General features: G+C 34.7%; 2 protein-coding genes across 2 annotated transcripts in view; one reads left to right on the top strand and one right to left on the bottom strand.

Annotated features, from left to right (window-relative positions):
• LOC136836734 (vitelline membrane outer layer protein 1-like) overlaps positions 1-12342 on the bottom strand; it is a 276601-nt gene that overhangs the window by 161067 nt on the left and 103192 nt on the right. The gene's annotated exons all lie outside the window — the stretch shown is intronic.
• The window catches only part of LOC136836729 (myosin-IIIb-like), a 170456-nt gene that overhangs the window by 145863 nt on the left and 12251 nt on the right, over positions 1-12342 (top strand). Inside the window, 2 exon segments of the mRNA XM_067101249.1 lie at positions 7273-7350; positions 9393-9566. Coding sequence (XP_066957350.1) covers positions 7273-7350; positions 9393-9566 — 252 coding nt within the window.

Genomic DNA, 12342 nt, shown 5'->3' with positions numbered 1-12342 from the left:
AATTATGAATTATAAAACTTGGTTAGGAATTATAAAAATTACTGTAAAGTAATAAGTTATTGACAAACATAGTGTACATAGTACTTGAAGAACATCAGAGTAAGCAATGTGTCAGATTTATTGCAGATTGTGAAAAGGTCAATATTATTGTTTACATTAAGGTAACTAAAGCCATATGTAGTGCTGTACTTTCAAGATGTTTGTTTTCAGTTAATAATAGTTAAGCCTTATACAGACAGTGCCCTAATGCATGTTAAAAATATTCATATAACACTTCCATAGTGTCATTTCTCACGCTATCATTTCTTTTAAAGAAGTGCTGGTTATTTTCTTTTTTCAAAAGATGTATAGTACAGTAAAAGGGTAGCAAGCACAGATTCTATGTGCCAAGTACCAGTAATCCATACTTACTTTCATAAAAGTGTAAAATCTTGTTACTGTCAGCTAGCATAATTGTAGAAATAACCTGAAAATAAGCAGTGCTTTTTATTAGAAATAACCTGAAACTAACCAGTGCTTTTTATGAGTTTCATTTATGCATTAGGATCATGCTGACTTGGATTGACCTGGGGTAACTTTCTGTAATATGATAACTAAAGGATTTCATTACTGACGGATTCATGAGAATTGCCCACCATTAGGAGTACAATCATTAATTTGTTAGATGTGCAGTTTTTCTGTTGAGCCCAAAAATGCAAAAATTACAAACAGCAGGAGTTGAAATTGCATCGAAAAGGTTTTAATTCAAGTGAAGATTAACAGAACTGTTTTCATAATTACAAAAAGTATCTTATATATGCTCAGTGCAGACTTGCTAGTTATAAGAGGGAAAGTCAATGGTTATAGCTGGTAAAGGTTGAAGAGACCCTGCTCCCCCTTGCTAGGGGAAACCCCTGTATTATGTTAAATCATTCCCTGTAAGCTCAGTCTTCACAGAGGCAGGTGTACATATTGACTGCTGTGTCAGAAAAATTTTACTGATCCAGAAGTTGGCATTTTGCCCTTTTTTGTACCTTGTGAATCAGCATCATCACTAATCTACATATAGCATTTACATTCTTATGTTAAAAGATACATTTAATAGCTGTTATTAGTGTGTCAGGCTATACACAATCAGCATTAACATGTGTGAAATTTGCTTCTTCAATGCACTTTCACTTTTTAATGTTCTTGAAAGTGTCTATTTTTTTTACTTATGGTGAGTTGCCTCCCTTTCCAATTTAATGTTATCCATTTCTATGGTTTAATTTTTATTTCTTATTTCCATACCTTTGAGGCCTTTCTCTAGTACTGTAACATTTAGCATAAGCAAGGATACCATATATTTGGAGGTTTAGCTTGACTGTCAAGCCTTGGATCTGGTAGGCCACTGTCATAAAGGTCTTTGCCAAGAGAGTGAGGAGCTGGCCAACAGAGGCCTGGAACCAGAACACAAAGAAGCAAGCTTATGCCAACAGGAAAGGAAATATTGCCAAGTGTAAGGCCCATACATTTTCTTCAGCTTCATGTGACCAAGAAGTCCAGTCTTTGCAACATGCTGCATTCTAGACTGATTGACCTCAACTCTTTCATATTGGGTATGAAATTCAGCATAAAGTAGAAGGGAGCACAAGAGGATGCTCAGATCATGCCACTGGAATTGTACGGCAAGATATTTACTTATTGGAGATGATGGTCCATTCAGGAGAGCTATTTTATACAGGCATAAATCCATAAAATCCTGGGGATTACACAAGAAGGTATCTTCTAATATTTCTTTTCCAGGCATTCTCTAAGTTCTGCACTGTTTCATCCTTTTCAGGCATCCTCTAATAATTCTGGGCCACCTTTCCTCTTTTCTAGGCATCCCCTCATAGCTCTGGACCATTTTTTTAATCATTTCCACAACATGTCAGGTGTTTCAAAAATGTGGAAGCACCATTTGTGGTGTAGGCCCATTCCAAAGGCATATAAGTGTGCAGATATTAGCAACACGATCATACTGGATGATAACCTTTACCCCAACCTTACAAGTTGGTGGAATACCATTTTCATTTTAACCATTATTATTTTCATTATTATTTCATGTCAGTCTCAAAAGACCACTTTTACCTTTCTAAACATTTTTGGGGCTTTCCTGAAAGATTTATATTTAAATGGTAGGTGAAAATTTAAGTAAAAACATTGAACAGCAGAGTAGAGAATATCAGTTGGAAGATGGAAAGTAAATGGCAAAAAGAAATGCATCTGGGGACTCAAAATCATGTTGCAAAGAACCTTTAGTACCATCTACAGATGGTGCACTATAGTAGACCCCCTATAAGAATCAAGCTAGTGGAGACCGACAACCTTTAGTAAACCTGCAAGAATTTGTTTTGTAGCCTTATCCAGGAGTATGACATAAAATGCCTTTATTCTGACCTGTGCTGTTGTTATGGCGGGCATAGGCCTGGCAACCTCTCTGAAAAAAATCAATGCTTAGAACTTGCAACAGACTTTTGAGTTCATATGTAGTACCCAATGGGTCTGCAGAAAGACCAAACGTAACTGAGTGTGTGAATGTTTTGGCCCATATCATGATTGCTTTTACAAACACTTTATGCTTGTTACTGTCACTCCAGTCTCTATTATGCTGTCAAAGGCTTTTTTGAGCTCTGTAATCACATCCTTTACCTTGGGCAGTTCAGCAAACTAATACACCTCCTGGGATCTTTCACGTCCCTGGCAGGGGTCACAGGAGAAGAATTTCCTTCCCTGGCTTCACAATCAAAATAAGAGTCACTTACTATAGAGACTTACACTTATCAATCCTCCAACTTACTTCACTTCTCTAAGAGTACTCACCCTCTTACAGCTGAATTCCTTGAGCTGTAGCAGGTAGACATCTTGCTTGAAGGCCCACCTTGATAGGAGTTACTCCCCCATTTTTTTTTTTTTGTTACTTTCATCTATTTTCTCTTTAAGCTCAGGTAGTAGAATAAATACTATCCTGAATGGGGTAAGACTACTTTGGGGCAGTAGTTAGGTATTTACACATTTATCTAAACTGGATACACTGATCATCATTGCTTGTATTCATTCATACATAATATTGCAAAACAAGCCAACCTTTTACGCAAGTATGCCATTTTCTGGAATTCCCTTATGAGCTTTAAGTTGTCTCTGCCTGAAGACTGTTAAAACTACCAGTCAACATTTCTTCAGTTTTCTGTTAAGGGATGTCACCGACAGGCACTAAGACATGCAAAATATAGCAGTTAGTTGCAATGAAGCATGTGGTCACCTAATCACCATCATATCACAAACCATCCCAGTTGTAATATGTTAAGCAACCTGTATAACAGGCATTTTAATATGTATAGATATATGCAGTATCCAAGAGAAACTAAGGAAGTAAAAAAATCAAGTTAAAGAGGAAATAATCCAAGGTATATATTTGGAACACACTTCCTTGTTAAGAAGCATGTGTTTGACAGATGAAATGAGGAAACCCCAAGTGGGGAAAGATCTATGTCATTTAAACCAATGCTTTGGTAACTGTAAAGAGATAGATAGTGATAGTTTATTCAGCCATTACCAGTCATGTAGGAGTAAAAAAATGTTTTGTGTTGTGGAAGCCAATACTGTTTAAAATAGTGTTTTCAATTACAAATAGTAAGTTAATTTGTTTAATAGTTATCATCTGGAGATAATAAATAACCATATGAAAACATTTTTAGTAACTTACTGTAATACTAGTAATTCATCAATTAAAGTAACAATGGGGAGAGGTAAGCTTCAGTCATGCTTATTATTGTTTTGCTAAAGCAAAGGATTAGTATCTAGGGAGTTCAAGGTAAATGAAAACAGTTCTTTTCCACAGCTTGCTGCTATTCATCAACCATGAGACATTTGCTCTGAATTGGTACCTTGTTGTTACTGTATAGAAAGAAATAATTAACACTTTATTTCTTTCCTCTTAACCTGCCTACCATGTATAGCCCTGATTGGCAGTCTCAAATGTCCCTGGACTCGGAGTCTTTTTGTCTGCCAAAAGGAAGAGCAGCCATTCATGCATGCACCATCTGGGTCCACAGATAGGAACTAAGGAACCAACCATCTTCCTTATAGTTCTTGAGTCTGTAGTGCTGGTAACAGATGTGATAAAATTTACACTTTGCTCTGCAATTTTGAGTTATCCATTATTGATCACTAAGCATTCTTATTTCTCTCTTTATTATGGTTTAATCAACGCCTTTTTTAGACGTTCTATTTTTTCCTTTGAAAATCAGTGCAAACTGAGATCTTTGCGACTTCCATGTATGGTCAGCAGCAGTTCTATTTGTAAGAAACAAACTTGATCATTTTTTCTGTCGATTTTGCCTTGGTCAATCAGTGTCTTGCCTTATTTTGATATTTTCTTCATGATTTCATGTTACCATGTTGTTAATTTTTTGGGTGCATTGTCTTTCTTAAACACTTAAAAAGTTTGTTACTGAGCCCAGTTAGCACCAAGATGTAGATTTCTTCGAATTACATCTCTCTTTGTTGTGTGGGAATTACGAATTTCAGGTTTTTTCAAATGGCTTTATGTTGACTTGTCTTGGGTGTATTATATCTTTGTTTCTTTCTGGTATTTCTGGGACTTCCTCCCTAGTATAATTCTTAACATAGGTAATTCTAGGTTTGATTTTGCATTTTGATATTAATGTTTCTTTTCTCTTTATGTATCAGTTATGTCTTTACTGCTGTCCATAATCAATACCTTTGCTCTGCATATTTTTTCCTACTGTATAAATGATATGCACTCACTTGTAGTCTGTATTTTGGTGTACTCACTTTTACTCTGTATTATTTAATAAGCCGATGTTAGAGACAAGTGAACAACACACTACAGCACAGGTTCTAGCTGAGGGATCAACATCAAGTTCTGCCTTCCTTCTTTGCCTTTGTTCAGTGAAGTACAGTTCTCTTTGAAATTTACAAGTGCAGCTATTACACAAAGCATTCTCAGTCATACACCTTGCTACTTTGATCCTGGATAGGAGATAGAGATGAGAAATCTTTATCCAAAATGCTTAGGACTGTAAATGTTTAGGATTTGGGATTTTTTTTTTTTTTTTACTTTGACAAATCCCATAAAAAGGAGATAAGTGTATTTAATATCATGATTACATACAAGAGGAATCATCACATTATGTGTAGGCCTTACAAAGGAAGTTTATTTTTAAAGATATGATAAAATCCTTGAATCAGTTTCAAATTTTGTGCCTGGGTTTATTTTTTATAGGCAAAGGAATAACCATAATTTTCGTCTTCATTACCTAAAATGCATATCCATTTACAGATGCTTTTTTTTTCAATTTTTTTTTTTTTTAATGAATATTTTTCGTTTTTTGAAAAACTTGATTGATTTTTGGAAAAAATTCCAAAAAATTTTCGAGGACAAAATGAAAAAAAAAACTCTCTTTCTAACAATTTATTTAGCTTTCATTTTGCTTTTTGTTTCATTGATTGAATGCAGTTTGAATGTACTTGTCGATAACTTTAGTTTTGAGATATCGGCCTTCAAAGTTTTATAACTATGAGGAGCGTTTGATCGTTTTTCGCTAATAACTCCCGTGTTTTTAATGAATCAGTTTCAAATTTTGTGCCTGTTTAATGTACTGTGATAAATGCATCTTCCATAACTTTTGCAAACTAAGAGCTCAAATTTACGTGGTAGACAGTATTATATATTAGAACAAAGTAAGGGAGCATTTTTTCAATTTTTTTTTTTTTTTTGAATATTTTTCGTTTTTGAAAAACATTTTTGAAAAAATTTCCCAAAAATTTTCGAGGACAAATGAAAAAACTCTCTATGTAGACAATTTATTTAGCTAGGCCTTGCTTTTGTTTCAAGATCGGTGCATTCGTTATGGAGGAGATGCTTTGAATGTCGATAACTTTAGTTTTGAGATATAAGATGAATTGCTGTTAAACAGTTTGAATGACATATTTGAAAAAGCCAAAATATATAACAATAGACTTGCAAAGTAATATAACCGCTAAATGAAGCTAGATGAAGCAGTGTGTTAGGTTGGGCAGCGCGATGTCTGTCAAGCTCAAACTGACTGACTGTCTGATATATAATACTGTCCACAGGGTTGCCAGATATTATTATTTCATAAAAAAGTACTACCGATATACTGACATTATCATTTACATAAAAATGTAATTTTTTCTATTATTACTGTATTGAACTTTTGTATATTAATGTTGGTTTCTTATTAATAAAATATATATATGAAATGTCAGAATAAAGAAGTGAGTTTACAATAAGAATACATTCTTATTCATGTCTGAACTACAGGAACACACTGAGAAGGTAGCTGGTTCCTACCTGTGGATCCAGTGTTTTATATTCATGTATAATCATTATTCTTCTAGACTATAGGAACACTGAGAAAGGTAGCTGGATTCTAGATAAAAGAATAATCATTTATTCTTTCACCTGGTCTTGGGACATTTTAAACAGAAAATAAAGGCTATATATGACAGTTGTGTTATAAAACTTAAGTTTCTGGTATCATACAATAAGAGACAGTGTTATAAACAAACATTTCTGAGAGGATGAACTTCTGGTTTCAGATCGGCAGGGCAACTGCAGAAAAAAATTGATTTCTGCAGTTGATTACCATTGAAGGAAATAGTCAAATCAAACTGCATATGACGTCCAAGTTAACACAATCCTCCCTATTCATGCTTATTACCTCTAGTGTTCCAGAATATCCTAAAGAACTTAGAGATTAGATAAACCAAGACTAGGATGCATTTACGAAAGGCATTTATTCAGTAGGAAATAAACATAAGGACTAGTGCATGTACTGTCTGTCTCCTCAACACTTCTTTTACTTGGTATCTGGATCATTTGAAGAACAGTCTCTCAAGTCAGGTGATATCAGACCTTGATGTACAGTTTGGTAAGATTAAATAAAAAGAAAATCAGCAGTCCCAACCATCCTTTAGTTAATGGTTTAAATTGATTAACTATGTGTCATACTAATTCAAGAGAGCTGATTTCTCTCATTTTTGGGCTGATCTTCAAATAATCCTTCATTTTTGTATATGTCATCACCTATTAGGTCTACTCGGGTTTTAAATATGTTAACAAGTACAGATACAAACTAATGCTCTCAGTCTTTTACTAAACCTATTTTTCACTAGTGGAATAGAAATCTTGCATGATTACCTTCTGTACTAAAGTACTTTTCTCAGAGGCATCCTTTTGTTATTGATCCTTCACTTATGAGTTAACTCTTTGAAACCCTTCAGTCCAACCCCGGACTTCAATCCTGACACACCGTGGGATGCTCCATTAGCTTCCAAAATGCATCATTCCAGCAGGCAGAGGTCAGTTAAGGTCACTCACAAGGACATTTTTAGACAGAAATCTGTGAGAATAATTAAATGAGTTTAGTTTCCTAGGCTGTTTTATGTTTTAAGCAATATATTAGAAATATTCATGCAGTAATTTGCATGGATTATAATCTGACCTCCAATTTAGTAATGAACAGTTTGTTTTTTGGCACTGAGAAGATTTAATTTTTTCCAATAGGTTTAACTGTCCCATAAGTACAGCTACCATAACTTATTTCAACACAGGCACAGAAGTAAGCAATATGACTGGTATCAAAACTTGCCCTAAGATTACAATAGCTCATTCAAATTATTATTCACAACCCCCTTTACCATGTTTGAAAAACTATGAAGCTGACAAAAAGGGCAGTAATAAAATGCATTACAAAGTGAAAAGATTGAATTTATAATTTAGGTTTAGGAAGTATTTGTCTTATCAAACTTCATTTGGTTAATCATCTTCATCTAAGGAAAGTATACAAGACTGGAGTCATGAAGGAAATTTCATCTGAATTAAAAATAACAATAAAATGTTTCTTAGTTTTTTATTCTTATTGAACACTGTAGTGTTTACTTATCAAATCCATAAATTATTAATCTTAAAAAATCCATTACTGCTATGCATTTTTTCCAAAAACAGAAACAAATTTAATAATGTTTAATGTGCTGGAATTACTTTAAAGTTCAAATGTGTCTAGGGTGAAATACTGTAAGATTTGCAAGTGATAATTCTGATGCTGGTGAACTTTCTGTTTTAACTACTACTTATAGCCAGCTATATAACAATAGAAATGTTTTCAATTTATTATCAGTGCCATGAAACAAATATCAACCATGTCAAATAAGTTCAAACTAATATTAGACTGCATAAGCTAGTTTACTTGAATGTATAACTTTTAAAAAAGTTTGGCAGTGTAAGCTAGGTTTTATAGTAATACCTTTAGCATGTTGTCAATTAGAAGTTTCAGCTGTCTCTCCTGTTTCTCAAAGAGTTTTTCTCTGATATTGCCTGCAATGGATGAGAAGAAATATCAAAATTAAGAATCTTCTGCAACAAAGTGCAAGAATTGTACAGTATTTCATAATCAATTCTTAATTATATTGTAATAAGACTAACAGCTGAATGTGTTTTCATAGACTACTTATTTTGTTTAATGTACTTTAAAAAAATTTCAATGTTTCTGGTTAAAATATTTTAATTTTTCTTAGCTAAAGGAGAAAGTACTATTCTATTTTTAAAGTGCGTAATTGCAAAGACACATCCTTATTAAAAATATTTTCTAGGAACTATTAAATTTTCAAGATGAATTTAATAGGTTGGTTCAATTAAACTAACTTTCACTGGTTAAGTCTGTAATACAGTAATACTGTGTCAGAATAATTATCAGGCAGAACAGTGACTTCAACTGGCTTACTTGTTATTTTGCCCTTACCAGAAATTTTTGATTTCCATTATGCCTAAGAAGTTTATATCATTTGCTTTGACTTGAAGGTAGGTACAGTCAAATAAATATGCTTTATTACAGGAATGAAAAAGTATAGATGCTTCATAGATAAAGTTGGATATAGCTATTAGAAAAAGGTACTCCCTATGATTGTAAGCTTTAAGAGTTAATGAAAGTATTTCAAAGTAAAATCAGCACTGCATGGAAAATTGTTAAAGGTATACGGTATTTAGCTGACATGTGCTTGTATATTTAACATATGATTGCTGTACATGCCTTGAAATCATTGTTTTTTTTCTGCTTAATGAATTTCATGTTTTAATAACAAAACTGTGTGAAGTATATTGTTTTACTTTGTTTATCAATATTACTACTGCCATTAGACATACTGTATTATTATTATTTGGTTCAAAACAATATTTATAATTAATCATTAAAGTGCTAGTGCTTATTCAAAGTGTTTCTTTTGCAATCACTCTCCAGTTGCAGAACAGCACTATACCTTAACTAAATATTAAAATATTCCCTTGATCACGGAAAGCCTGAAAATATTTCCAATCCTTCAAAATCTGACAAATTTCTTTTAAACAGGTCTAAAGGAAATCAGCCAGCTGATGTTGACCTTCGGCAGGAGAAACTGTCTAAGGTAAAGGATGGACTGAAGACACAAAATATGGTTAATGTGGAGCAGTCAGATTCAAACATCAAACAATGGAAGGGTGCTGTAGTTTGCGGTACAGGCATTCTGCCTCCTGAGTTGAACAGGTCAGCATATTTACTTTTTCCTTAAAAAAAAAATTCAGTATCAAGACTCTTTCATATAAAAAATTCAGTATCAAGACTCTTTCATATGACGTGTTAATCCTTGCTGTACAGTTCATACATTCATCTTCACATGCCTCAACAAAAATTTAAATTGCCACATTTCTTGAAACAAGTGTGTGTGGCCTACTCACAAGGTCTGTCTCCTAGAAGTAGTATCATTTTTCCATTTCAATAATACTGCAGTTAATTATATCCACTTACCTTACATTTTTAATCATCCCTTGACGTGATTTTCAACACTAAATTTTATATTTAAATGTCAACTATATCATATTTTTTCGGTATTTTTTCAATAGTTTGAAATTTTAATTTCATTAGGCAGTATAGCTATTTTCCCCCTGCTTTCTCTCTCTCTCTCTCCATATAGTATTTTTATTGACATTTATTTGATGCAGTACAATACAGTACTGAACTTAATATAGTAGTGTATTACATACAAATATTTTTCAGTCTGTGTATATGTGCATCTAAAAGTACACAAAACTTTTTGTTACAAAACTGCACAGTGTGCATGCATATGTGTATATGTACACACATGCATCATGTTCAGATATACTGTACTTTGTGTAGCTGGTTGGAGTAGTTCTACTTACTTACTGGATACAGCATTGTTAAGATATGTAAAATATGAAAAAAAATTATACAGCATAAAAAGTTTCAGCATCTTTTATAAACAAAACACTCTCTCTCTCTCTCTCTCTCTCTCTCAGTATTTTTATGGACATCTATTCAATGTAGTTCAATATTATACATTAATACAGTAATAATGTGATGTTATGTACTATTACATAGCACATTTTTCAAAATGTTTGTGTGTGCATATACAGTATATACTGTGCATACATGCACCCATCATGTTAAAATAAATTTTCACTTACTGTGTTTGCACCTGTGCTTTCGCTCACTCTCTTTCTCTCTCTTTGGGTTACCCAATAGAGAAAATAAAATATTAGCAAAAGAGAGGTGAGCAAATGCACAGTATGTGCAGTTTACCTTAATGTGATCCATGTGTGTATGTACACATACACAGTTGAATGAATGTAGTTACCAGGATAGCCATATGGTTGTGCAAGCGAGTGATTGGGAGAACCACCATTCCTGCTAGCAATGATCGTCATTTTATCTTACTTAGGGGCTCGGTGGGATGGTAAAAGTAGGATATCTAAGAAAAATACATATTACAGCACTTTAGAAGATTCATTTACTCCCACAGTGGTACTTACTCTTTAGGTGAGGGATTGTCTTAAAAGTGGCTGTAGTAACATTTCACTTAGAAGAAAATGCCCCTGGGTGAAAGAGATGTCCACAGGGAACATTCTTCTGAAGAACCCCTTACAAATCTGGTAAGAAGGTCAGAAGAGTAAAGCCCTGGGCTGTAACCCTTAAAATTGGGAAAGGCACTCCCAAAGAACAATGCCACTTCCTACAAGGAAGCATACTCTATTACTTAGTAGTGGGATCTAGAAAGCAAGAGAATCCACTTTAGCTAATACAAATTAACAGGTTAGGGTACACTTGATTGTGTCATCTCCCCCCTTGGACAAGAAGGTGACCAAAGGAGACTCATTCTAGACTAATTAGAAATGGTTGCTCACTATGTGCTCATCTGTATCTATACTGATGTTCAGCATGTGCTTTAACCTAGTTGGTGCTCCAGAAGGTAAGGGACTGATGGTAACTTTGAACAAGGAGTTGAAGAAGAGTGGGCCATAGGGGTAGCTCCCTTCGAGTCTCTATTAGTAGTGATAGTAGTTCTGCATGCCTTTCAGCCTGCGCCCACAGAGCAGTCACCTTAGTCATTCATAGCTTTGATGCCCCAGAGATGTTGGGACACATCTTCCATCACTGCCCAAGGATCTGAAATTGGAGGGCAAAAGACCGGGGGTTTCTTGTTTGACCTGGTCACAAACAGATCCAGTAAAGGAAGACCCCCATATCTTGGAACAGTTTTTTCACTACTTCAGGATGTAGACCCCCTCTACCCACCACCTGCCCACTCATGGATCTTTGCAACTGGATGGCACAGAGCTTTAGACATTGTTCCCCTTTCCTTGCTGACATAGGCCACCACTGTGTTGTCTCTCGTCAACACCACAGCAATTCCTTAGTATCTTGAAATGATAGCAGGGCTAGCCATGCAACTAACATCTCCATAACACTCATGTGTTAACAGACTAGTTCCTTCTTCCACCACCCAAAGATGAACTCCCCTTTCAAGTGAGCTCTCCCATCCCTTCTTTGAGGCATCCAGGAATAGGAGCACATCTGGAGAGGAGATATTTCTTGACCTCCTCGATTCAGTGGAACAAGACGGAAGGGAGAATGATGGTGAACTGACAAAAAGTGTTTCAGCTGCCATAGAGAGACCACAGATGGTAGTGATCAAGAGGAACAAGTCTCTTTAGACAAAATAAATGACTGAGAATAGTCTATCACAACTGAGCTGGTTGCTCCTGTTAAGATAGGAATTTTCTCATTAAATCCTTGGACTTGACTACTTGGGAGTCCACTGGGAACGTTTCCTTTCTCACAGAGTCCAGTAGCATGCCCAGATACCTGTTCTGTTGATTGGGAAAGATGTTGAACTTATTCCAGTCTACCACAATGCCTAGTGTTTTGCAGAAGTCCAGACCACAACCCTTGTCTGGAATCAGACGATATTTTGACAAAGCTAGGATTAACAAATCACTGAGGTACTGCTGTTGACAAATATTTC

The sequence above is a fragment of the Macrobrachium rosenbergii genome, chromosome 56 (assembly GCF_040412425.1).
Source record: "Macrobrachium rosenbergii isolate ZJJX-2024 chromosome 56, ASM4041242v1, whole genome shotgun sequence".
Taxonomy (NCBI): Eukaryota; Metazoa; Arthropoda; class Malacostraca; order Decapoda; family Palaemonidae; genus Macrobrachium; species Macrobrachium rosenbergii.
This window is presented reverse-complemented; position numbering and strand designations above follow the sequence as displayed.